Source organism: Papilio polytes, unplaced genomic scaffold (assembly GCF_000836215.1).
Source record: "Papilio polytes unplaced genomic scaffold, Ppol_1.0 DF823923.1, whole genome shotgun sequence".
Taxonomy (NCBI): Eukaryota; Metazoa; Arthropoda; class Insecta; order Lepidoptera; family Papilionidae; genus Papilio; species Papilio polytes.
The window spans coordinates 1,693,369-1,721,126 of NW_013525281.1; the positions used below are offsets into that span (position 1 = coordinate 1,693,369).

A 27,758-nucleotide genomic window follows, 5' to 3' on the forward strand; every position below is an offset into this window, starting at 1 on the left:
ACTGTTAAAAAATATAAATGTGCCGGCCCATTCGTGCTAAGATGTTAAAGCAGGCACTACCACTGTTAAAAAATAAAGTTTTTTTTATAATTCCATGCAGATGAAGCCGCACGGGAACAGCTAGTTTATAATATTAGTATAGATATTAAAACAATTAACAGCAAATACGTGCTTGCTGGTTTACTTGTAACAAAATTAAATAGAAGATACCCGAAGTAACTCAATTGTTTCCATACAGAACATAATATTTCAATTAATATTCTTGTCTTGTACTTGTAATATTTCGATGCTCAATTTCATTAACATTGCTTTGTTTATGAGGTGTTTAATAAATTAGTTTAGTAGACGTTTCCGTTGTATACTGAAGATCTAATGTAAATTTATTTCTTTAGTAAAGACTTCCTCTGTCCTCACTCTTAGATGATGTTGATTTAGTTGCATAATAATTACTAGCTGTTGCTCGCAGCTTCGTCCACGTGAAAATAAAAACCTATGTTATTCAGCGATAACGTAGCTTTTTAATAGTGAAAGAATTTTTGGAATTGGTTCAGTAGTTTTTAAGTTATTTCACAAATAAAAATACAAATCTTTCCTCTTTATAATATTAGTATAGATTTATTGCGTGCTTCTATTATTTTATCTAAGATCATTAATATTGCAAAAAGAAAGGGTTACGAGGTTTATACTATTCATAATTTTAATTTAAGTCACTGACAACTATATAACTAGCTCATGCCCGTGACTCCGTCCCCGTGAAATTAAAAAATAACAAAAGTCAGTAGCCTATGTGTTCTTCCAATTTATAACCTACGTCTACCAATTTTCATCGAAATCCGTTCAGCTGTTTAGGCTACAAACGCACACATCCATCCATCCATCTACACTTTCGCATTTACGATATTAGTACGATTTTTACTAAATAGGCAGTTCTAAATGGGTTCCCTACATGAATTTCTGCTAAATAAAATATTGCTAATGCGAAAGTTAAGATGGATGGATATTTGTTAGGGTAACCTAAACTGCTGAATAGGCCTCATAAATTTTGGCATAGATGTAGAACATAGTCTGGAAGATTACACGGACTGTTTTCGTTTTTTTTTTTTTATATCCACGCGGACGAAGTCGCGGGCGACTTTACGTGTTCAATTAAATTAGTATTACATAGTTACTAGAAGAGCTGTTATCGTATCATGGCAGTAATACCCTTTCTCTAGCAAACAAAGCAGTAGCGAGGATTGTAATTGACCCGTAAATTGTTGTCTCTGGCACTTGATTGGCAATTTGCCTCGGAATTAACAATTTTCGTTGTATCGTAGCATCTTTTATTGTTTCCAATCCAGTCTTTATTGATATCGCTTTTGTAAAGTTCTATTGTGTAAAAGTGACTTTTGAACGTGATTTTTTTGTAGGAAAAAATAAACTGCTTGAATTTTCGTGAGCCGTAACCAAAACGAGTCAAAAACGACTCAACTCAAGTATGATCTTCCGGTGATGGCAGCGACTAGTTTCGGTCCCGTCTGGGGTCCATCTTTAGGGCGAGTGCTTCTCTTTGTTTGCGGCCGCGTCACGCCTCTCACTGTGCCTTAGTGTTGTAGGAGAAATGTTTTATTTTTTGTTTATTTACTAATATTGTGCCATTCCAAGTAAGCCTACTTTTTCTAGGATGTACAATATTCGCAGGTCATATACGAACCGATAACTAGGTGATAGGATATCCGAATCCGTAACCACAAGTCTATTGGCGCTTTTGTAAAATCCACATTTTTAACTTGATGTTTAACTTATCTTAATTAACCTTAAAATGTCTTTGAACAATGACAAAACCTTATTCAGACTTAGTAACTCAAATAAATGGTAATCAAATAAAACTTTGCACAGTTGCACCTGCGAATTAGTTCAAGAGAATTTCGCACTAACTTAATCCTCGGAGAGCTTTTAACTGACACATTGTAGCGAAAGCTTTGGTCACTAAGCTGACATTTTGTTGAAAGCACAACCTAAGCAAACCATTAAGTTAAGGGTTAATCTTATTTGGTATGAAAAGGGTTTTCTGATTTGTGAATAGATTGAATATTTTTTTTGACAGTACTTGTAAACGAATAAGCTTTTTATTTATTAATAGTATTGTTTAAAACTTGATATTAATTATTTATGACGTTACAAGGCCTTGGGTTTGATATTTTCCATTACCTTCTTATCCTAAGTAATTATTACTTACTCAGGATCTATTAAAACACTAATCGAGTCATCGACTTGCCTTATCCCTACGTCTCTATTTTTCTTTCAGCCGTCATATCTGAATTCACTCCCTTCTTAAGTATATTCTCTTTCACACTATCCATCCATACTTTCTTCGGTCTTCCACTACCTTTGTAGCCGTCCACATTCAGTCATAACACTTTCTGGTTTGTGTCCCCATCGTCTCGTCGCATAAATGTCGATACCACACTAACCTTTTGCTTCTCAATTTTAAACTTCCATTAATAAAACACTAGTTGATACTATCAGTATAAATTTAATTAAATCAACTTAAACATTAGGTAAATCTCAATGTGGAGTTATGCATAAATTTATATTCATCGCTTTATCGGAATATCAACAATATACTATAGGAAATTATTGTACAAATTGCGATACACCCGAGGCTCTGTCTACGGCTGTGACAATTCGCTTAACGGCATATCCTAACATAAATCATATTCCGTATATAATCGAAAGCGAGATACTATCACGGTTATGACATCTAGAGTGTGCACACCTGATACTAAACTATCGCATAACTGTTTAGTCACGCTTTGATTCCTATGAGCTTATATGGAGGTGCGCATATTACTCGATTTTTAGTTGTACTACTAAATAGTTGAATTTGCTGCGAAACAATCGACAATAGCATAACAGTTGTGCGATAGTTTAGTCAGAGGTGTGCGCCCGCTCTAACTGTATTACTCTCATTCAATCGAAAAAAGTGAAATACCGAAAACGTTTCTGAACAACATTTTTCGAATACGACTAAACTACCAGTTTAGTCGATTTTATGATTTTTTTAGCCAGTATCGCTTTCCACCAAACAAGCAATATTGTTGTTACATATGTGGGATCTTACATCCTGTCATATTTATTATGTACATTCTTTATGAATGAACTGAACGAATTTCAATAAAATTTGGTATAGATGTTTTTTTATACAATCCGTACAGAGTCACGGGTGAAAACTAGTATTAAATGTTTTTTTTTTAATTTACTTATTTAAATCATGTAAGATTAACACATAATTAAAATATATACAATTTGTAAATAAAAAAAAATACTTTCAATGATGGTAGATATATGGCATATTTAATCTGTTTATTAATTGTAAATTCTAAGTTTAAATGTATAGAAGTTTGTCAGAGTTTACAAACGGCGAAACATATCTTGATAATTGGCACAGATTTAGATGATAATCTGGAACACATAGGTTTACTTTTGTTTTTTTAGTACCACACAGATGGGGTCCGACAGCTACACATATTAATATGAGTAATATTTGTATGTTTATATTATATGGGTCAGAATCGACCTCGCGAAAACAGAAATCAACTTTAACTGCCTCTCTATATGTAAATCGACGTTTGTCGAAATGAAATCTGATAATAGGCGTGTGAAATATTTTTTTCAATCATCCACAAGTTAATAAACATAAAACTTATATGAAATACGTCAAGGTCTGAAAACATATTAAGAATTTTAGTGTATTTACCTGCATATCTATCTACAAGCTTTTTGACAGGAAATGGCATTGGGCAGATTGGTTCTCTTATGTCATACCAAGTAACACGGGTCTTTGTCCATCTCTGCGTCTCAGCGGGCACATTTTACTAAACAATCGCACAAGCGTTATGCGATTGTCGATTGTTTCGCAGCCTATTCAACTGTTTAGTTGCACAACTAAAAATCAATTAGTGTGCGTCATATAAGCCCATAGGAATCAAAGCGAGACTAGACAGTTGTGCGACACTTTAGTCAAAGTCGCACGGTCTAATTATTTATCGTGTAAGTAATTATTATTCAATTTATATGTCAGTATCATGTCAAATTATCTCTGTTTACTTTCTTTCTATCTGTTCATTTAACGACGGCAGAGTGTTGTTTTTAAATTTTATTTTTACATACAGTGAATGCAAATTTCATTGCATTAAGGTATGAATATTGTAGTGCTTTTTGCACATTTCCCTCATTTAAAATGCCTTATAGTTTACGCTATTTTTTATCTTTCCTTTTACACTGCTAGAAGTGGTAGAGCCCGCTTTTACATCTTCGCAAATGGGCCGGCTCGCCCGGTGCAATACCACGACCACACAGAAGACAGGCGTGAAGTGGAAGCAATTCCACGTTTCGTCTGATGAGTGTGGTGCCGGAGGCCAAATTTTAGTCCCTTTTCATTTCCACCGTTGTCTTAAGAGGAAAGGATGGGAAGGAAAAGTGGATTTGACGGTGGATGAGACGCATAGGCAGAGGAAATGTAATCTTTATGTGCGTCTCCTCCTCCGTCGATTAATGTTAGGCAACGCATCTGCAACTGCGGATGTTTATGGGCAGCGGTCGCTCTCCATTTCGGTGGATTCAGATGGCCGTTTGCTCGTTTTTTTTTTTTATAACATAAGGTGGCAAACCAGCAAGCATCCACCTGAATCCGCCAAAATGGCGAAGCGACCGCTGCCCATAGACATCCGCAACTGCAGATGCGTTGCCTACCCTTATCCGACAGAGGAGGAGACGCACATCAAGAGGTTTGCCACCTTATACTATAAAAAAAGAAGTTTTTATTTTTTGTAGTTCAGAAAAGAGACATTTGATTTTTAGAGCTTGTTTTTTGTATTCAGTTGCTGGTCTGTTGTAGTTTTGCAACTCTATTATTTACTCAAAATATCTTTAAAAACACTGATAAAGGAGAATTTCGTTTTTCATTATTATTAAATTTTAGTGTCTTTGGAAACTAATATTTATATTTTAAGATGTAAATAAATATGTCGTAATTCTTTTGTTTAATATTTCTTTAATAAAACCTAGTAATATTGTTCTAAAGTCGTGATATAATTTTACGAGGTCTACGAGGCCGCTAGATGGCGTTGTTAGCATAATGTGCCTTTTGATTTACTTAGCTCTTGGATTAATGCCAAGAGGTTTCTGTGTTTGGAGAAGACATAATCAACTCAACCGCGACTTTTTATGTACAAATTAAACAAAGTAAAATGCCAGGACAGAATACAAATTGTGAATACAACGATTTCAAGAACTTGATTCCGTTATTTTGAGCGTAACAATATTATCTTAATATTCAGTATATCTATATTAAAGACTAGCTTTCGCCCGCGACTCCGTCCGCATGAAATTAAAAAGTAATATAAAAAATAGCCTATGCTACTCACTGACAACGTAGCTTTATAATGGTGAAAGAATTTGTAATCGGCCCAGTTTTTGCGTTTTTTCATCACATTCAAACAAATAAAGTATTTCTCTTTATAATATTAGTATAGTAAATACATAAAAAAATGCCTAAGAGTTAGTTATTGAATAAATTTACGATGAAAGGTACCATGTGGTAGATACGTATAAATAAGAATATTCGATACGTCGTAAAATAAAGAATCGGATACATTAGCATAGAAATATGAACCCGAATATTTTAAGACACTTATGCGCAGAAACTTCTTTTATCTGCCCAAACTCTACACTTTTTTCTACCATAGATGTTTTTTACATAAACAATTATAAGAATCCTGTTCAATATTGATTTGTGGCTGAAGCCAATCAATCCATTTTTGCTAATCGTGGGGGTAGTCGAGGGAGCTGGGATTAAACTAAGAATCGTAATATCTACATATTTAGTTACGAAGGCACGCACGCATAACACTGATATCGATCTTAAAGATCGCTTATTGGGTTCCGTACGAAATATCGTGTAGCAATTTTCTCTTATATATCATCTTTCAAACTTCTGTTGTGTCTTCCCCTAACGAGGTTATAGGTCTCAAGTCATACGATACATGTACGTGTCGCATTTACTGAAAACATGACACAAATTGTATTATGTATGTAAAGATATACTGACATAAAACGGAACTTTATTATTCAGACGAAATGTTTTAACATAAAATTAGCTTTCGCCCGCGAATACGTCCGCGTGGAATTAAAAAAAGATAAATCTTTTTTTAGTAAGAATATTCTCCACGTCTACGCCAAATTTAATTGAGATCCGACCAGCCGTTTAGACTACAAACTCTAACAAACATCCATCCATCTAAACTTTCGCATTCACAATAAACTAGCTTTCATCTGCGACCGCCTGCGTGGAATTATAAGACACAAAATTGAATAACCTATGTGGTCTTCCAGACTATCCTCTACATCATATCCAAATTTCACCGAGATCCAATCAGCCGTTTAGGCTACAAACATCCATCCATCTAAACTTTCCCATTTATAGTATTAGTATGATATGTTTTTGGAACATTTAGAATATGTGATAGACTGTGTTTTAAAATTAAAGAATCCTACGATAATGAAATTTAAAATGTGTCAAATACATTTTAGTTAAAACATCATCATCATCATATCATCAGTTTAAAATAAACATATGTAACCTTTTCATACCATAATTATATTGCCGGCGTTGATTTTACGTTATAGAAGTTTTGAAATTAATTTAGAATATATATAAATTCACGTAATATTCGCAAAACCCATAAAAATTATAAAGAATATTAAGATAATAGGTAAATTCTTTATCATTTCAATGTAATAAATGTAACTATCTAGTCTAACTTCTAACTAATATTATAAATGTGAAAGTTTAGATGGATGGATGTTTGTTAGAGTTTGTAGTCTAAACGGCTGAACGGATTTTGGCGAAATTTGGTACAGACGTAGAAGATAGTCTGGAAGAACACATAGGCTACTTACTTTTGTTTTTGTTTAATTCCACGCGGACGGAATCGCGAGCGAAAGCTAGTAAATCATATATAGCATTCAAACATATCAGCAATGTCTTCCAAACGACTTTTTGATATCCCCACGTTTCAAATCACGTTATCCCAAATCACACGGACCTTTGCATAGCGAATGAGAAACGTAAGGAAAAGATTCTCAAATTATATAAGACTCCACACGACCGATATCCGATGACTCCGGATTACAGATTGAAAACTAGAAAATAATTTCAAAGGTCTGTCCCACCAAATTGTAAATTGTCTGATAACAATCCAACGTGTAAAATATGATGGTAATATCGAATTTTGTATCTGACAATGACGTCATTTATAAACTATCTGAACCTCTGTTAGTCAGTGGTGGGACAGGCCTTTTTTTCCAAGGCCACCTGAATCCGCCAAAATGGCGAAGGACCGCCGCCCATAGACATCCGCAGTTGCAGATGCGTTACCTACCATTAATCGACGGAGGAGGAGACGCACATAAAGAGGATATTCCCCTTCCTATGCATCTCCTCCATCGTCATATCCACTTCCCCTTGCCATCCTCTCATAAGAAAAGGTCGGCAAAGAGAAAGGGATTTAAATTAGGCCTCCAGCACCACATTCATCAGACGAAACACAGAATTGCTTTCATTTCATGCTTGTCTTCTGTGTGGCCGTGGTATTACACCGGGTGTGCCGGCCTATTCGTGCTAAGACGTTAAAGCGGGCACTACCACTGTTAAAAAGGTCTTAAAAGTTTTTATTTTCTGAAAGAATATAAATTATTTAACAACTATTGCAGACACAGATTAAAAGGTGTCATTTGTTTTTATGTTAATTTTGACGCAAATAAACTTTCTTGAACAAAGGAATTAAGTCTAAAGCGGACAAATACCTTTGTCTAAATTATAGTCCAACTGTTGGTTGACTGTCGATTGTTTCGCAGCCAATTCAACTGTTTAGTTGCACAACTAAAAAACGAGTTGTGTGCACCTCCATAGCTCATAAGGATCATAGTGAGACTAAACTGTGCGATAGTTTAGTCAATGGTGAACGCTCTTAATAAATAATTCAGTATTATAAGTACAGAGTTCACAAAAAGAAAGTTAGTAACGTCTTTAAATAAAGCCCAATTGTAAGAAATTCATAACTCCCTGACTTTTGTTATAAAAGTCATTTCCCAAAGCAATCGCCTAAAAGTAATTGAGTTAAGACGCCTTACAAAATTAAAACAGTAAAAAAGATTTAACCTAGAAACTCTTTTCTAATGTTTCTTTGTTTTAAAGTTGCTTTATCACTTCAACGAGCTGCCAGAGTCAAGAAAAAAGTATTACGCCTATATTTACCTAGATTGCAAAACAGGTTACAAAAAATTTGAAGGGACTGATATTATATTGAAAAAGTAGTGAAAAAAAAGTGTCTATTTCTTCTTCCATCTTTTATTACTTCATTAATTACAATTTAACGTCTTTGAGTGTGATTAAAACCCGCCTTTTATCTCTCATGTTCCTGTAAAATGTGCAAGGTGAGTCAGTGTTTGCAAATGCATAAACAGCATTATGCAAACAATATTACGTTGCTTATGCAAAGCGTCAGCGTTAAGCTTTTCATGCTAATAACTTTAAGTTTTCAAACGCTTTTAAACTTAAGATACGGCACTGACGAAACAGCAATGCTAAAGGTTCTAAGGCGGTAGAATTTGCTTTAAAGGTGTTACCAAACTTTATGTCGCTTCTGTTAAATTGTACAATTTAGAAGCAAAATGAAATCATTGACCGGTAAAACAATAAGTTATGTGCTTATGTTCTGAGCCTTAGTAATGCTTAGGTTAATTGGAAAATTAATTTATAAAATTGTCCAATTATTACGGTTTAGCTTTTCTTGACTGACTTCCCAAAAGAATGAGGTACTCAATTCGTCTATTTTTATGTGTGTTACGTGGTACCTCCGGTCCTGGTGGACCGATTTACAGAATTCTTTTTTTATATATGTTTTGGTAATCCGTATGTATGTTTGTTGCAGAAAACAACCCGCAGTTGGATAGAGAGCACATTCCAGAAGCGAGAATGTAAATTCTTCGTTCCTAGCGCCAAGGACGAGCATGTGTGAGTTAACCTTTATATCTATACAGGCTTAAGACCACAATCCATATCTACGAGTAAGTGGACAACATAAATCATACGTTAACCTATTTTATTTAATTTATGTATAAGCCAAATTAATTTATATTACTTATAATCATACTAGTCATACTAATATTATAAATGCGAAAGTTTAGATGGATTTGGTATGGATGTAGCGGATAGTTTGGAAGAACACATAGGCTACTTTTTATCCCGGGAATAGTTACGTTTCCCGTGGGATTCATTACTTTAGTTTCTTAATGTTCACTCGATCATTCTGCAACTATTCAACATATCGTATTGAAATTTGGCACAGATATAAAACAAAGTCTGCAGTACACATGTGATAAGCTTCATCCCAGAGAAATGTCTGGTTCCCGAGGGATACGTAGCTTTTTGTAATTTATATAGTTCGCATGCTTTCTAATACCACGCGGAGGAAGTCGCGGGCAACAGCTCGTTACTTATAAAATAGCGGTATAGGTTAAAATAATATCAGATTTAGCAAAAGACCTTTGTACCGCACATAAATCAGTTATCGCGGTTTCCGCATGGATTGTCGGGAACTACCAACGTTATTGAATTACATAGAGGTGAACTAACGGGATATAAACTTACTTCGTATTAGTACATTAAGATTAAATATCTATTAATTAATTGATAAAATATACTTACAATAAGGAAATGAATACAAATAAATAATTATTTCGTAAAATCGATTCAGTTTCTTACAGCAGAATACTGAAACGCCATTTAGATATGTAGCAACGTCCTAAATTTCAAAGCAACGCCTAAATTCTAAATTCCTTTAAAATTCTGACGGTTATGAGATTGTAAGCGGAGCTTACGAAGCGAAGTGTTTAAGATTCGTTTCAATATTTGCCCTTTATACTCACGGGCACTATCTTATTACTTTTACTAACGTTACTATTCATCATCCACTTGCCCTTATCCCTTATGGAGGGTCGGCACAGTATGTGCTGCTCTTCCATACATCTCTATCAGCCGTCATATCTGGATTCACTCCTTTCTTAAGCATATCTTCTTTCACACAATCCATCCATACTTTCTTCGGTCTTCCTCTTCCTTTGTAGCCATCCACACTCAATCTCAACACTTTCTGGTTTATGTCCCCATCATTTCGTCGCATAACATGTCCATACCACGCTAACCTTTTGCTTCTCAATTTCTCCACCACTGGCGCTACTTTCAAACTTCCTCTAATGTACACATTCTTAACTTTATCCAAACTTGTCACACCACACATCCATCTTAACATCTCAGCCACATGCAATCTCCTTTCATCCGCAACTTTGGTGGCCCAGCATTCAGATCCATACAATACGACAGGTCTTATGATGGACTTGTAGATCTTTTACTAGCGTTACTATTGACTATTATAAATGCGCTTTAGACGGATGTATGGATATAAGCTTGTTACTATGTATCTTTAAATCGGCTGAAATGATTTCGTTTAAAATTTGGCAAAGATATTGGATGTCTGGAAGAACACAGGTTAGTAATTATGTTTCTAAATCCACGCCGGACGGAGTCGTAAGTAATATGTGTATGTGCGACCACTTTTCAGTCAGTTGAGTAAAATTAACATAAGTTTGAACATATTATGTAGTTTTAAGCAACTTCAATTGTAAGATTTGTTTTTTTTATTCAAAACAGTAGATGAAATCTCAGTTATTGCACTTGGAAAGAAAATGAAACTTAATCAATTCATGAATTCAGTCTCGGGTTGCCTTTGTAATGTTTTCATTCGGAACAGTACAAAGGGAGTCAGGTGCGCTCTGAAGAATCACTCCTTTGTCTCCGGTTATTGAGAATATCTTTGTACAACAGTCGACAATGCTGCAACTCTCAAGATATCATAGTACTCGTATACTTAAAATGATTTTAATTATGTCTTTCATTTCATACAATTTGAATAAAATGTTAAATAAATTCATAGACGTCGTTGATCCCTAGACAGTGCGGGATCCAATAAGCGAGCAATCTGTCCGGATTGGAGGATTTTCGACGAGACATAATGCTAGTTTCACACGAAGGCAGAAAAGTGACTAGCGATTTAACTACTGTAGTTAAAGATATCTGGCCAGATAAGATATGTATAGGTGCTACTATCGCTATACTTTATACTATGAAAATATCGATAAACTTTTTTTTTAAAGTCTCGTATTTTTTTAATAGTAAAAAATTGCAAACGAGCGGCGTTTTTACTTAGTTTGGTTTGTTGTTTAGTTTTACTTATGCCTGATATCCTTGTGGGCATATATAATATAAATTTTCAAAAAGTATATAAACAAAATAACAAGTAAATATATCTAAACTATAGATATAGCCACATATTGTTGGGTTTCTATTTAGCAGTACTACTAATCGAATGTTACTTTATTTATGGAAGTTAATCTGCCTTATTGTTCTCTTGTGTGAAACTAGCATTAGAAAAAAACATCGCTGACAAATGCTGATAGTGAGATATCCCCTCTCCACTCTATAAAGTTGGCACGGCACATTTGTTTCGTCTTACCCTGTCATCTGTTCTTTAGTCTTCGGTAAATAAAACATTTTATATAAAAAAATATCCACAGAAGAAATTGAAAGCGTATTGACTAAGCTTATAGGAACAATCGAGTTGCTTTGTATTTTTATATTGAAAATAAAACCACTTTCTGAAAGATATGTCGATAACTTATATACCAATTAGAGTGCTATTTAAAAATAAGTACAAATTTAAATTTTTGAAACTCCACTAATACTCATATTAAACAACGTTTAACTAAAGATTAATCGAAATATAAATTGACCTACATTGAAGCCACTACACACAGTTTAACAGTGCAGTTAAACTGACTGTTCCGGTAAAACTAAAGATCTGTAACAGCTTTACCAAACTTTGTTACTTGTGTTATAAACCCAAAGAATCAAGTTAGTGGAAAACGAATATTCTGACGATGTGAAAGAAAATTAAGTTTCTTATATATGCATGAAGGTTTTATAAATATTACATCGTGTCTCAATTCGCTACAGACGCGATAAACATCTTTTCATCCGGCGACATGCGACCTTACAAACAATAGAATTGTCCCAAACAAATGAAATACTATACTCGAGACAGGGACAGAGGAATATCAGACTGAGAAATATTGATAAATTAGTCATTGGTATTAATAATATACTCAATCAGGGGTCATTGTCGCTATCTGTTTTTTTTTATCATAAGGTGGCAAACGAGCAAGGCCACCTGAATCCACCATAATGGCGAAGCGACCGCTGCCCATAGACATTTGCAAGCGGATGCGTTGCCTACCCCTAATCGACGGCGGAAACGCACATAAAGAGTATATTTCCCCTTCCTATGCCGTCTCCTCCACCGTCAAATTTTCATCACGTTTCCATCCCATCCTTTTCTAATAATAAAAAGCGTGGGCAGGAAAAGGAATTAAAGTCGTTTATAATATAAGGTGATACGAACATATGACCATCGGAATCAGCCAAATGAAAGAAGCTACCGCTTCCCATAGACATTTGCTAGCTTTTATCAACAGACGGGACGCTTAAAAAGACCATATAGGTATATCTTATGCTCTTTCTATCGGCATCCCGCGTCCTAATCCACTGGCCTAATCCACTTTTATAGAGAAAACTAAAAATTCTTAAAAGAATTATAGTTAATTGTAAATGTTTATTCACAAATTAAATAAGTATAAAAATTTCTAATTAATTTTATGAAATCTCAAAAATAAAGCACTTGTTTGATATCCTACATCGTAAATCTAAAGTATGCGGTTTGATAAATTAATTCCACGTTACCCGGCGGACGAACCTTCGTCCATTATTTTTATTCATAAAGAGAAAATTTGCTACACAACAATTTTATACCGAAAAATTCTTTAGCTTACTTATATAAATATTTTAATATGTTAACTGACTACCATTGCAAATATAAAAAAAAACAATATAATAACCTCAAAAAAGAATTGCAATTTTTATCGTAAAATTTTTAATATTAAGTCAAAAATGTTCTGAATATGTAGATAATCTTTCTCTTTGGCAAAAAAATCTTATTTTCATATCGTAAATATTAATATTACAATTTGTTTAATACTTAAATAACACCAGAAGGCTTGAATACATAGACATGAAAGCCGTAGCAGCCGTAGCTTACGTAGGCGTCTACGAATAGCTACACACTATAGTCTACGAATCGTTTATTTACTTATAAGTAAAGCTTCCTATTGTTTCTAAACCAGCGGGAACTGTTTGATGTATTTGCTCCGCGACTGTGATAGATGGCTACTCTAAAACATTGCACCGCTATTTACTGTGTTGCTTTTACTATTTGTTACTCTGTAAAAAGATAAGGAAAATCAACTAATGTTGGTATTTAATGTTACACATCTCCGTTTCCACTAGTGAATAAAAACATTACTATGTCAGTTAGTAAATAAGAATTCAAGGAAAGAGAGCCGACAGACTGTGTTGTTGTATAAGCTATTCGTGACGAGTGCACGCCATAGTATGTAGAGTTATCATCATCATCATCATCATCATCATCAGGAGTTAAACATCTTGTGTTTCATCATTGCATATTAACAATACGTTACGAAGATCTGTTAAGAAGCTTTAGAGCGCACACCTTTGATTGAACTATCGCACAAACGTTTCTCTCTCTCTCTCTTCTATTCCTACGTCCCCGTCAGAGGGCGTCCACAGTACGCCGCCAGCTCGCTCTGTCTTGGGCTCTGCGTTGTATCTCGGACCATGACAGCCCGATTACCTTCACGTATTACGTTCACGCACAAATGTTTAGTCACGCTTTAATTCCTATAAGCTTATGGAGGTGCACACTACTCGATTTTTAGTTCTGCAACTAAACAGTTGAATGGACTGAATAACAATCGACAATCGCACAAAAGTTGTGCAATTATTTAGTCAAAGGTATACGTTCTAAGAATACAATATGTATTCCGTCTGATGTAAGATAGTGATGGGTTCAAACCGTGTAAGTTGTGTTAAACAGCGGTTTCCTCGCCACTTGGAATTAGTTGTTACATAAATTGAACGTCGGGGAATAACTACGTGCATTATTCAAGTCGCTAACAACGTCACCTCGGAACTTACCTAGTTATTAGTTGGGCACACAGAGGCACTTTGTACAAATTGTTGTTAATAAACGCACCATAATGAGTAACTATAGAAACTTATAAACTAAAATGCAAAGATACATATCGTTTAGATAGATATATATCTAAACTATTAGCGAGAAGTCAAAATATTGTTTAGTAGTAGTGTTATTGTATTTAGTACTAGCTGTTCCCTTGCGACTTCATCCGCATAAAATTATGAAAAACTTATTATATTGTTTACATGTGTCAAATTACAATTGCAAATGTCAAAATGACAAACCATGGCAACCTCGCTTCCTTGATGTTGGCAGCAACTTATGGTCTCTTTCCCACATTAGGGTTTTTATCCAAAATATTTACCCCCTAAATTGAATGGCGTGAAAATATATAGCCTAAAGCGTGACGTAAATGTAGGGCTTTTTATTAAAAAATAATTATCCAAAAATATGGTGTAATTGCTGACATCTTAGGCAACAAAGAAGTGTGTGTTTACACTTTATTATAATAGTATAGATTACTTAAATATTGATAAAACAAGGATTATGCAAAAAATAAAGATATAAACTGTGCAAAAAAGAGTACGGATTAAGAGTTTGAGTAGATTAGCGATATAAAAGATAATTTTAAAAAGATATTAATTGAATTAGGCGAAGGTATTGAAAGGAACAAGACAAAAGTAACGCAAAAGCGATTGTTGATTTATATAGTAAAAAAAACCTTCTAGAAAAAAGTATGTTAAGGTACAAAGAAGGTAAACATAGAATATCTGATTCAGGAATTGTTCTGAAACAAATTACGTATGCGATCCTAAATCAGAACTTATCCAATAAAGATCTCGAAGAAAGTAAATGGCGAAACAAAGTTTGTTTTATGTCAACTCAAACGAAAAATGCCTATTACAACTTTTGGGATTACATTCCAATTTATAATTCCATTACAATTCAATCTGAATGTAACCCTTTAGCACTTTTCCTTATTTTTTTTAAGTCAGTTTACGTTAGTTTAACACATTACACCAGATGGCGTTAAATAAGTTTTGATAGTATTTCTACTAGACCAAATATCCTAAGTCATACACATGCCAGTAAGACTAGCATACAGGCTACTGGCATGATAGGTATGTTTATACGTTAACTGGCATAGCTATCACAATATTCAATTTTGTGACAGATATGGACATGACTACTATCTAACTTCTAACCAATATTATAAATGCGAAAGTTTAGATGGATGGATGGATGTTTGTTAGAGTTTGTAGCCTAAACGGCTGAACGGAACTCAATGAAATTTGGGATAGACGTAGAGCATAGTCTTGAAGAACACATAGGCTACTTGTGTTTGTTTTTTTTTTAATTCCACGAGACGAAGTCGCGGGCGAAAGCTAGTTTTATATAAAAGTAATTAATTCCAAATTTGCATAGAGATAACTATTTAGTACCGCGTTATTTGACAGAATTTGACTTATTTTAAGTTGAAATATTTGTTATTCTCGTTGAGCGTTTTTACCTTGATATTTCCGGTGCCGTCAATCACATCATAAATTGGATTGTCCCGGGAGGCTGCGTAAAATGTCGTATGGAAAAAATTGAGAACATTTCGTCATAAATCTTTTCAGCTTAAAATATAGATAAATAATCATCTCATCAAAAGGATATTTAATGAAAAAAATAAAGTCAAGTTTATAGATTTATTTCGATGATATACGTGCATGCATGCATGCGTGGATGCATGCACGACTGTGCATGCATGCATCAACTTGTAGTAGAAATTCAACCGAGGCCTCTAAAACAAATATCTTTACATTTTAAAACGTAAGCCGATCTCTGCGTCTTCTGTAGTTTTGTCAGGTTCTGGAACATTCTAGAAAATTAAAAATAAAACAAGTGATTTATTTCTGTTTGGAAACGCAATTTAAAAATCATCTCCTCCTTATGTGCGTCTCCTCCTCCGTTAATTAAAGGTAGGCAACGTATCTGCAATTGCGGATGTTTATGGGCAGTGGTCGATTTCCATGTTGATGGATTCAGGTGGCCGCTTTCTCGTTTGCCACCTTATATTATAAAAAAAATCTTCATCGCAAATATCTTCTATGTAAAGGAATATGTAAAAATTTAAAAATCTAGGTAATAACATTTTTACTCTAAGATCTAGCAGAGATAAGAGAATTAAAGTTTTCCTTGATGTAAATTCCTTAACTATAAGGAGTCTGGCAGTTGAATAAACTACACTAAATAACAATCCATAACTAAAATGTTTCTGAGTACAGCAGTTCAACAAAGTGTAAGTACGTAAGAATCGTATTTGGCAACCTTAATGGGTGTGATAGGTGTCATAGTGTCAGCGTAGAGCTTCCAGAAGAGAGTGACGTGTGTTTCTGTTAGCCTCTGCTCCTGCAATGGCGTCGTCAGCTCCCAATTGTCACTCTTCAAGTCTGTTACTATCCCTGCGATATTGAATTAAAAATAATTGTCCAAGGGTGTGCCTTTTTCAATATAAGATTAAATTTCAGGCTTTCTGTGCGAAGTTTGAAAGACTTTATTACTAACTATCGCCCGCGACTCCGTTCGCGTGGAATTAAATAAACAAAAGCAAGTATCCTATGTGTTCTTCCAGACTCTTCTCTAGGTTTATGCCAAAATTCATCGAGATCCGTTACACAGTTAAGGCCACAAACCCTAACAAACATTCATACATTTAAACTTTCCCATTTATAGTATTAGTAAAAAGTAAGATTGCTGTTGTTTTAAATCAAAATTAATGTATATAAACGTTTGTGAATATTAATAGCTTATTTTAAAATAGACAATAAACTACGCAAAGATAATAATTAACATTTACTCACCACAGACAGTTGCGATGTAAAGCTTTTCTCTCAAATCTCTTTCTAAAAAAGCGATATCTTGACTCACTGGGTAATTCATCTGGAATGTATTGGTTATAATTGTAGATTTTTATTGCCAAAATACGTATAAAACCGATTTGTTGTCTCCCTCAGGTAATTGTGAAAAATAGAGTCAGCAATATCTTAAAGTGTAATGTATGTGAATAATCTTCATATGATACTAACTGTTGCTCGCGACTTCATCCCCGTGAAATAGAGAAATTTAAAAAATATATAGCCTATGTTACTCACTGATTACCTTTCTAACGGCAATAGTATTTTTTAAATCGGCCCAGTAGTTTTTATGTGATATATATACAAATATGTACAAAATACATACAAAAATACACATTTTTTCTCCCTATTAGTATCGATATAAATTGTTTGATTTATATTGTTTTTTTCTGTCAAATATATCCCTACATATATATTAAGGCATTACACATGCCAGTTTAGTAGACTAGTAGTTGGCATTCCAGCCCTTGGCATGTATCAGTTACTGGCGCAATGCGTATACATGTAACAGTAAAATGTCAACGAGATCATACGATATCAGTATTAAGTTACGTAACTACCTCCTTCCCTCCCCCAATTTTTATCCCCGTAGCTCTCACAAAACCAAATAGTACTAGCTACTTGCATGCCTGCTACTGGCAAACATTTTTGTTCCTTCTCTCCGTTCAATTCTCGAACGTAAACGAATTTCGAGTAAAACTACAAACTTCGTGAGTGAAAAACGAATTTCACTACCATTTTTTAGACACGTAGCGAATTCCATGAACAAAGTGTTACAGCAAAAATTTAAATTTACCCGCACATAGTTCAATATGGAGTTTGTATTGACACTTTGCTTCCATCTACCCAGCCTTTCCAATGCTTCACAAATCATTTCTGGCGATATCTTGAAATAAGTTAATCAGGATTACTTAATAAGTTAGAGACATTGAGGATATTGGCTACCTCTAATTTAGACTTTACTTATGAATAAATGGAAAAAATAGTTCTTTTTTATGCATTTATCCATAATTTACTTGTCAAAGTATCTATTGTAATAGTTAAAATACCTCATTGTAATCTTCTCTGTAGTTCACATTGTCCGTTAACTGGTTATTAGTTTTCATAAATAGAGAAGATAGCATCTTACTGGTGGAGCCTGCCTGGATGCAGACTAACCTGACAACAATCCAACCTTAAAGGACTTTATTTTGTTAAACCGGGCAATCTATGAGAGTTTTAAACCTTGAAAAATATTAAGAAATGAAAAGCAAAATGTTGTTATATGAAATCGGCTATGTTCTTCCAATGTTTGTTTCTATTCCATAGTATCCCAGAACTTCATTGTAAGTATAATGCAATAATAACAGAAGTGCTATTCTGACCTGAATTCAATTTATTCTTTATCAAACGATGTCGTCGTTTTTTAATAATCTTGATTTTATCAAGTTTCCGCGGTCTTCGTCTCCAAATGTTCTTACGTCTTCGTTTTCCCTTATACCTTCTTCAATGTAGTTATTCCGGGACCAAAAATGAAACTCAAATAAACATTGAATCATTTAATTCCTTTTCTAATACATGTAAATGGAACAGATAGTCAAAAACACAAGTTAAATGTCAAACTACCTTCTGCGACATCGATGCCCGCAGTACTGACAGCGGGTCTGCATCCCGCGAAACAGCGTCGACACAGAGAAGTCACGAGTTCTTCTGGTGTTTCTACTTCTAGGCTCATATTTTACAGATCTTCTTAAACCATGACTAGCTCGAGGGCGCGCGCGCCGCCTCTGTACTCTGCCGGCTCGATGTGTCTTCCCTTTTTTCTGATCGGAAATCTCTTTCATTATCCTGTTAATTTTCGTTATCTCCTTTGCCTCGTTGGCGGTCGTTATAAAACTGTTGTCAGTGTACACACTAGATTCTGATACGAATGAATTTGATTGCACGTCTTGTTCCTCTCCCCGCACGTCTTGCCGTGAGTTGTTGCTTCTATCCTCGATTTTACTTGTGGACGGATGGCTAGCTTGTTTCTTATCTTCATCCATTTCTGATGATTTTTTAATTATTAACTTAAAAAATTTTGTAACTTAGTTAAAATAAACACGTAAAAATGCAGATGTCAAATGAGAGGGGGGATTTTATTTTTCGCGAAAGTCAGAAAAATTCAGCATATTCGAAAGTTTAGCAAGAAGGTTATAATAATACTTGAGAGATAATATAATTTTTAGCACCGGTACTTGAAAATAATTCAAATACCCATTTGTGACTGAAAACGTTGAACAATTAAATATTTTATTGAATATTATTTCTGTATTTTGTTAGATGTTGGTGCGGCTTGAGCAAGACAGCGCATGGGTCGAGTGCGGCGTGCGCAGGGCCCGGGGAGGCGTGGGTGCCCGCGCGGCACACGCAGCCCGCACCCACCGACGCCTACGGCACTGTCGAGTTCCAAGGCGGTCCGCATCCTACTAAAGCACAGGTAACGTACATACTCGTACATTCATACTCCATACTAAAATAAGCCAATATGTTGGCATCTGGTATAACATATGCTTATACCAGATGGTGTTTCTGAAGATTAATTAAGCATGACACAAAATTAAAATTGATTTCAAATCGAAAAAAAATTTCCAGTACGTCCGTCTATCACACGACACGCGGCCTGACCTGATAGTTCAATTGCTAACGCGAGAATGGGCACTGGACAGACCGAAACTTCTCATCACCATACAAGGAGGAAAGGCCAACTTCGATCTGCAGCCAAAGCTGAAGAAAGTGCTTAGGAAAGGTTTGCTTAAAGCCGCGAAGACAACAGGCGCGTGGATCTTTACTGGAGGAACTAATACAGGTCAGAAAATATTCCTGAATCCATAGAAAATACGAGGTATATTTTTAGAATATCCTTTCTCCCTCTCGTCTGTTGTAGAGGTTCGTGAGAGTCATTGATCTCCTTGGTCCTTCCGCTCGTTTTTCCCTTTCCTTAAAATCTCCAGCGAATTTTAAAAAGTCGTGATATTGGAAAGTAAAATATGAAAAGGCTGGCCACACTATACTTATATTACAGTTGTTATGTCATTTCCCAGGTGTAACACGTCAGGTGGGCGATGCGTTACAACTGGAGCGGTCGCAGCGAGCAGGCAGGGTCGTCAGCATCGGTATCGCCCCCTGGGGTATTGTGGAGGGCGCCCACGAACTGATCGGAAGGGGACGGGATGTTCCATACCACGCTATTGCATCTCCCAGGTATGTGTCTAGCCAATTGGCTTATTGTACGTGTGCAATAATTTTCTGTGATTATTATGTGTCTGTTTATATTTTAAAACTTTCCTGCCGTAGTTATTTGTATTGTAAAAAAATTTTTACCTTCTAAGAACAAAACAAAGCAAGTCAAAAGCTTTCATGTCCGTATGTAATTCCGTACAGTTCCACTCTGGCGGTCAAATGCTTTGACTGTCTGTATACAACTTTGTGTAGAAACGAAATATTAATTTGTATTGTTTTGTAGACCGTACTTGTAAAAATAGGGTTGGCAAAAACAATTTTCTTTTATTACACAAGACTTTATCAAATGTCTTTATTATAAATAATGAATATTACACTTTTTAATACCAAAATAACTGTAACGGGACAAAATGATTGATACTTTTTGAACAATTAAAGTTACTGGCAACTAATAATTTTGAGTACTGGCTGAATGTGCATCGTGCATGAGAGATGTCAAGACGACGATAGAATGACTGATGACAGTTGTCTCTAAATGGTGGGATGTGCTTTGGTATTATGTTATTATAAAATCAATTGGTTAATCTCTGTAAATATTTGCAATTAGAGTGTGATGTGTAGTTATTAATTAAGATGGTGGTCAACTAAGGATAGTGTTTCTAAAATTACGCGATTGTTATTTCATTATCTCCGACATACACACCCACAATGGAAGATCGTTGCCGTGTATATAATCTACCTTCGGAATTGAATTTTACAAAACCGCTCACTTCTACAACTAAACTATTTAAACATTTGATAAGTACAATCTCTAAATAAATTGAATTGCATCTATAAAAACCACTCAAACAGTTTTCTTTATTACTCCGCGTGGGAGGTTCATAAACGGAAGTTTGTAGGGACCGAAAATACACATAAAGAAGCAACAGGCTGTAAAAAAGGATCGTAATATTAGAATTGCGTCGAGGGGACGCCGTAACGCCCCACATATCAGTAAATTTACGAAAAATTACATACGACAAAAGATACTACATGTTTTTGTCATTAACTTTAGGGGCGTAAATCGGATATAATTATTTTAGGTCAGTATTTTTTTTAACTGTAACTATTTGTTTTAAGAAGTTAACGAGAAACATAATTGTTTAAAATTATTATCTCTTGACTTGACTTTTGCCCGCGAAAAAAACAAAAGTAGCCTATATATTCTTCGAGAATATCCTCTACGTCTTTGCCAAATTTAATCAAGATCCATTCAGCCGTTTAGGCGACAAACAAACTACCATCTACCTAAACCTTTGCATTTCCAATATTAGTAAAATTTAACATTATACAAGAATGGAAATATTTTCTTTTATAGGTCGAAGTTAGCAGTATTAAATAACCGCCATGCATATTTCCTACTGGTCGACAACGGCTCAGTAGGTAGATACGGTGCTGAGATAGTGCTTAGAAGAAAGCTGGAGAAGTACATTGCTGCACAGAAGTTACATCCATGTAAGTATTGCTATTATTCAAGTATTAAAGCTGTACACGGACTGATCTAAACAATCCAACTGTGTAAAGGATGGCGTATGGCTAGCTGTATTTTATATAACTGAGTATCATTGTGAACAAAACTGCTATTTTTCAAGACGTAATTAGGCATGTTAGAGAAGTGGCGAACCTTGCGCATCAAAGTGCTATATTTTGAATAAATGTTTAATGCTGTCTTTGACGTGCCTTCAAATAATTTTGATTAAATATTACGTCTATTCTATGATGCATGGTAATGGCATCGCGTTTGCTTTTTATATAATACCTATTTTATACTTTTTCGTGGTGTTTTTATGATGATCGACGTGCCCAAAATATTGTGTCGTGTGCCATTTATCGCACGTGTGCCAGTGGTTGGCAACCCCTGCATTATAATATCTTAATAATTCTTTTTAATTTAATTAAATACAATACATTGAAAGGTTACAATTTCCCTGCACTAATTAACGATAAACAGAGTTTATTTAATAAAACTTTTGCTTTATAAAATGTTCATTTGCGACACCGGTGTAAATTAATTAGGTGCTTGCCTGTTTCAACGTGTTTTTATGTTAAAAGTCCCTTTTCATTAATGGGTTTTTATTATATTTTTTCCTTAAACATTTTTGTACATAAAATCCTGCTAAAACCATTATCAAAAAACATCAAACATGAAGAAAAATTGTGTTAAACACGTAGGAAATCAACTTTATATCCCATTCTACTTTAAAAACTTCTTCGAGACCGTCTTTTTGCAACTGAAACTTTTGTTAAAGACATTTTTCTAACTTTTCTTCATTAGTTCTTCTAAAATAGCATCTACGTGCAAACAAAATCTCTAGACTTGTGATATCTTTTTTGTAACAAAAAGATCAGAAATCGAATGTTTTATACGTTGTAAATTTGACTTGTGTTCCAACAGACACGCATTCTTCAACACCGGTGGTATGCCTTGTGATAGAAGGCGGTACTAACACAGTGCGTGCTGTTCTCGAGTACGTGACGGACTCCCCGCCAGTGCCAGTGGTGGTTTGCGATGGGAGCGGAAGAGCGGCAGACCTCATCGCCTTCGTACACAAGTCAGTTTTAACACAATTTCAAAGAATAATCCTTTTGGACCTACATTGGTGCCTTGTGGAATTCCAATTTAATTTATGTTCCTACTAGCTTTCGCCCGCGACGTTAAAAAAATAAGTAGCCTATGTGTTCTTCCAGACTATGCTCTACATCTATTCCAAATCTCATCCAAATCCGTTCAGCTGTTTAGGCTACAAACTCTAACAAACATCCATCCATCTTAACATTCGCATTCAATATTAGAAAGATATATAAGAATAACTTTAAGATAGTTAAACAGTTTTGTATTTAAGGAACGTAAATAAAGTGGTAGATTTATTTGTCTCCCAACTTCATGTCTTCGGTTACTTTTAAAAAATTCAAAAAATCCTAAACACAGTTTGTAATTGTCTACTCAGGTATGCATCAGAGAGTGGTGAGCAGACGGTGCTAGAATCAATGCGTGACTACCTGATAGGCACAATACAGAAGACGTTTGAAGTGGGCTTGCAGCAGGCGGAGTGTCTGTACAGCGAACTGCTGCAGTGCACGAGGAAGAAGAATTTGGTATGGCTTGAATATAACTGATTCTTCTGTCGATATGTAAAAAATTGTATAGAAATCTCTCACATATTCTCGAATTTAAGGTTGCCTTTATTCTTTTTGTTTAAAGTCTCATTTTTATAAACAGATATTTCACAAAGAAAAGTATTCCATAATATAAATCGTATAAAATTCTATAGCGGATATCTTACGGATATTGTTTCTCGCCTTTCAAAAGCGTGGATGGTAATCCAGGAAAAACTTTTATTGAGTGCCCGGAACGTTTCCGTTAGGGTCTTTGTTACCATGTTCGACATCCATCCCTCTCATAATCTTTTAGAACAAAGACAGCGATATATTTTGAAAATTCTAAATTTGCATTGTATTAAAAAATAAACGTTGCCCGTGAATTACGCCGCGTGGAATTTAAAAAAGAAAAGCAAGTAGTCTATGTGTTTCAGACTATCCTCTACATCTATACCAAATTTCATTGTTATCCGTTCAGAAGTTTAGACTACAAACTCTAACAAACACCCATCCATCTAATCTTTCGCATTTATTAAGTAGTAAGCGAGTTTCCAGTATCAATATTGATGTTTAAATATTCAGGAGACCGAACTAAGCTTGTACTAATTGAATTTACTTTGGTCCGTTCCTGATCTTGTTATTTCAAACGTTCAATGGACGTTCTCATAACCAACAAAATTATATTATCTCAGTATAAATCTACTTTTCTCAGATAGGTATTAAATTTGGATTATTCCCAACTGTCACCCCGCGTTGTCCCCACACGAGAATAAAGTTCTATCCGTCCCACCTTTTAGTCTCACTATCACCACATTAATAAGGTGACAGATGGAACAGTTATAAAATAAAATAGGTTCCAATCGTCCTCTCGTCGTAAAAGGTGGAACGGATGAAACTTTTCATTCTCATCTGTCTCCACGTGGGGACAGAGCAGGGGACGGTTGGGAATAACCCTTAAATTTAACTTCGAAAAGCGTTCAAGAAGAACATCATGTCAGTAGTTATACTCAGTCTTTGTTCACAGATCACAGTGTTCAGGATCCAAGAGCGTGCTGAAGGTGGGGAGGTGCAGGAATTAGACCAGGTTATCTTGACGGCGCTGTTCAGAGCGCAACACCTGTCTCCTAGCGAACAGCTGTCTTTGGCACTGACCTGGAATAGAGTGGACATTGCCAGATCGGAGATATTTGTCTATGGACAGGAGTGGCCGCCAGGTGAGTTACAGGGTGTTTTTTTAGTGGTTTTGATTTATATACAGGATGTTATCTCTAAATATGTTTTAATCTAATTCCAACCAACAAGAATTCATGCTATATACGATGTTTGCTTTTTGTTTTGATTTAATGAATTCCGTATGTTCCTACCTTAGTAAATGTTTACAAGCCGTGTCCCGATGTATTTGCGCCCGGAGCACGTAACATCAAAAGGTTTTAAATGTGCTTTTCGAAATGTGATCAAACACAGGTGTTTTGTGTAATCGTTGCCGGTTGCCTTTATTGTTTAATTAAAAAACTTTATATTCCAACCTTTGGGTTCTCATTGTTATTTGATCCTTTATTTGAATCAAAATTAGTAAGCAGAAAAAGTACCTTTTTAATTTTTCTGGGAATTGTATTAATTTTTATAGGAGCACTAGACGAAGCAATGATGCAAGCTTTAGAACACGATAGAATAGACTTCGTTAAACTCCTGCTAGAGAACGGCGTGTCTATGAGGAAATTCCTTACGATACCACGTTTAGAAGAGCTATATAATACAAAGAGCGGCCCTAGTAACACACTGAGGTATATCCTGAGAGACGTGAGGCCGCATCTACCGCGGGGATATGTGTACACTCTACATGATATTGGTTTGGTTATTAATAAGCTTATGGGAGGTGCATATAGGTGAGCATTTATAAATATCGTTGCTTACTTATCTTAATATAATAAGTCTTTTTACATATTCCCGTAGTTTTATTTAGATGTTTTTCTTGATCGTAAGAACGTCGAAAAAATGTAAAATTAAAATCCGAAAATCGAAAAATATTGGTACGTAGGAATTTGAACCCAAGACCTCCAGATAAGATATCAGTCAAGTGTTTAACCCCCGAGCCACCGACTCTCTCTATATTTGTAGGTTATATGATACTAAGAGTGTGCGTACATCTTTGACCAAACTATCGCACTGTTTAATCGCGCTTTGATTCCTATAAGCTTATATGGAAGTGCACACTACGCGATTTTTAGTTGTACAACTAAACGGTTGAATTGGCTGCGAAACAATAGACAATATCACAACAGTAGTGCGATAGTTTAGTCAAAGGTGATTAGATAAATGGAAGATAACCATCATTATATGTATGTTTTCGTAAAGGTGCTACTACACCCGTCGCAAGTTCCGTCCTATCTACGCCAAAGTGATGAACAAGAGCGTAAACGTGCACCGTAATAGTGCGTCGTTCACGCGGCACAACGCTGGAGGACTGTCCCTCATCACTGGCTTCATGCCAGTCACCTCGGAGATGGCGCTCTTCGACTATCCTTTTAATGAACTACTCGTAAGTAACACTATACAGTCCACTTACTGGAAAGAAAGAGAAGGGGATCGAGTATTTAACGGAGGTTTACGCGTAGGAAGGGGAAATATCCTCTGCTTTTAGAAATGTCTAAGAGTAGCAGACTTTCAGGTAACCGCTTGCTTGTTGCCACCTTATTATATTAAAACACAATAAATAGTATCATATGACAAGAAGTCAATCTAAAGATACGACGAAAAGAGACCTAAAACAACACTAAACTATATGTGTACCGGTTCAAATATATATTTACAAGTTAAACATTGGGTAAATCTTTTATGACCGATTTCCAAGCTATGTTTATCCAATCTTTAGTGTTTTTTGCTTCGATAAATTCGTAACACAATCCGAACTACTTAGCTTCAGTTTTACTTCTTTGGAACATAGGTTATAATGATAAAATAAGTGGTGACTTCAGAAACCCAGCATTAGTAACACTAATGGTCGAAGACTAACTATGACTGCAGCAGCTATATGAGTTTCATGTTAACAGATGTGGGCAGTGTTAACAAAAAGACATCAAATGGCATTATTAATGTGGACGCATGGAGAAGAAGCTCTGGCGAAATCTCTGGTCGCCTGCAAACTGTATAAAGCGATGGCACATGAAGCTGCCGAGGATGATATGGAGACTGAGGTATATGAGGAACTCAGACATTACGGAAAGGAATTTGAAACCAAAGGTCAGTTTTGTGATCTTTTTTTGTGTCCAATAGAATACTAGCATGAATTCATGTCAACAAATTTTAGTTATGAGTGTGGTACACCGGTAGAGGTAGACTTAGTAGTAGTAGTAGTAGTAGGGGCTACGGTTTCCGCAACTCCACGACTGGCGCGTATTTTGCGTAAGAATAGGACATGGATTACTCCAGCCAACCCAGCTCACCTAGAGGTAGACTTAGAAAGAGATGATTGCGTGAAAGGAGACTTGATGAAAGAAGTGATAACTGAGATAGAGTATGATAGAGTTATTTGGAGGACCAAAATACAGTGCCCCGACTTACTGGAGTAGGATAAGGTAGGGGAGATGATCATTCATGTCTATAAATTATTATAAATTCATACTTTACTAAAGATTTTTAAATTTATCACTTGTATTCTATGTGTACCAAAAATAATGAACTAGTTAATTAATTTAGTGTAAGATTTTAATAGTAAAGCAGGATTAAGTAAATGAGGAATTAAATTTCCGTATAACGCTGATAAAAAATCAATCTACCGCCTTGTTGAAAAACTTAACGTTTTTAACTTCGTTTATCAAAATTTGGTAACAGCTTTGGAATTGCTGGATTATTGTTACCGACAAGACGATGATCAAGCTCAACAACTGTTAACATGCGAGCTACAAAACTGGTCCGGACAGACTTGCCTCAGTCTAGCTGTGGCAGCCAATCACCGCGCTTTACTCGCACACCCCTGCTCACAAATCATCCTCGCTGACCTCTGGATGGGAGGACTTAGAACCAGAAAGAACACCAACCTTAAGGTAAATCTTTACATTTACTAAGTTCTGTTACTCTTTCTTCACCTTATGCACAGACTTGTCATCAATGGCACGTCGTAGAGGTAATTAGATATTAACTTTTAACGTTACGGTGAATCTCCACTGTCCTACCTGTTGCAATATCGCCATCTCTCTCCTTCTCTTTGGGGAATAGAGATGGTAATAGTGTGTACAAGTGACATTTGAAATTCACGAATATCGATCGTTGTATTAAGATATAGATGTCTGTGTCAAGCTTCAAGATAAAG

The 27,758-nt window shown here is 35.3% G+C and overlaps 2 protein-coding genes across 7 annotated transcripts in view; one reads left to right on the forward strand and one right to left on the reverse strand.

The window, feature by feature from the left end:
- Nucleotides 1–27,758, forward strand: part of LOC106102355 (transient receptor potential cation channel trpm) — a 121,239-nt gene that overhangs the window by 79,420 nt on the left and 14,061 nt on the right. For all 5 annotated transcript variants that reach the window (XM_013281795.1, XM_013281794.1, XM_013281797.1 and 2 more), the window contains 12 exons: nt 8,976–9,058; nt 19,412–19,568; nt 19,724–19,937; nt 20,173–20,332; nt 21,669–21,805; nt 22,746–22,902; nt 23,299–23,446; nt 24,474–24,663; nt 25,077–25,335; nt 25,805–25,988; nt 26,500–26,689; nt 27,281–27,492. In XM_013281795.1, the coding sequence (XP_013137249.1) occupies nt 8,976–9,058; nt 19,412–19,568; nt 19,724–19,937; nt 20,173–20,332; nt 21,669–21,805; nt 22,746–22,902; nt 23,299–23,446; nt 24,474–24,663; nt 25,077–25,335; nt 25,805–25,988; nt 26,500–26,689; nt 27,281–27,492 (2,091 nt within the window). The remainder of the gene's footprint in view (nt 1–8,975; nt 9,059–19,411; nt 19,569–19,723; nt 19,938–20,172; nt 20,333–21,668; nt 21,806–22,745; nt 22,903–23,298; nt 23,447–24,473; nt 24,664–25,076; nt 25,336–25,804; nt 25,989–26,499; nt 26,690–27,280; nt 27,493–27,758) is intronic.
- On the reverse strand, nt 15,888–19,246 carry LOC106102358. Of its 2 annotated transcripts, none has more exons than XM_013281802.1 (7): nt 18,716–19,246; nt 18,475–18,590; nt 18,160–18,263; nt 17,907–17,996; nt 17,057–17,135; nt 16,524–16,657; nt 15,888–16,074 (listed from the first exon to the last, which is right to left on the reverse strand). In XM_013281802.1, the coding sequence occupies exons 1-7, from the start codon at nt 19,132–19,134 to the stop codon at nt 16,012–16,014; spliced, it is 1,005 nt and encodes a 334-aa protein (XP_013137256.1). In that variant the 5' UTR covers nt 19,135–19,246; the 3' UTR covers nt 15,888–16,011. The 2 variants fall into 2 exon arrangements, with proteins under 2 accessions (XP_013137256.1, XP_013137255.1); XM_013281801.1 differs by having other exon boundaries at nt 18,475–18,593.

Excerpts from the sequence above, each read along its gene's own strand:
- LOC106102358 (XM_013281801.1), bottom strand. The coding sequence starts at position 19,134 with ATGGATGAAGATAAGAAACAAGCTAGCCATCCGTCCACAAGTAAAATC. Across the intron at positions 16,658-17,056 it reads TTACATCGCAACTGTCTGTG|GGATAGTAACAGACTTGAAG; the intron begins GTGAGTAAATGT and ends TCAATATCGCAG. Across the intron at positions 16,075-16,523 it reads CACCTATCACACCCATTAAG|AATGTTCCAGAACCTGACAA; the intron begins GTTGCCAAATAC and ends TTAATTTTCTAG.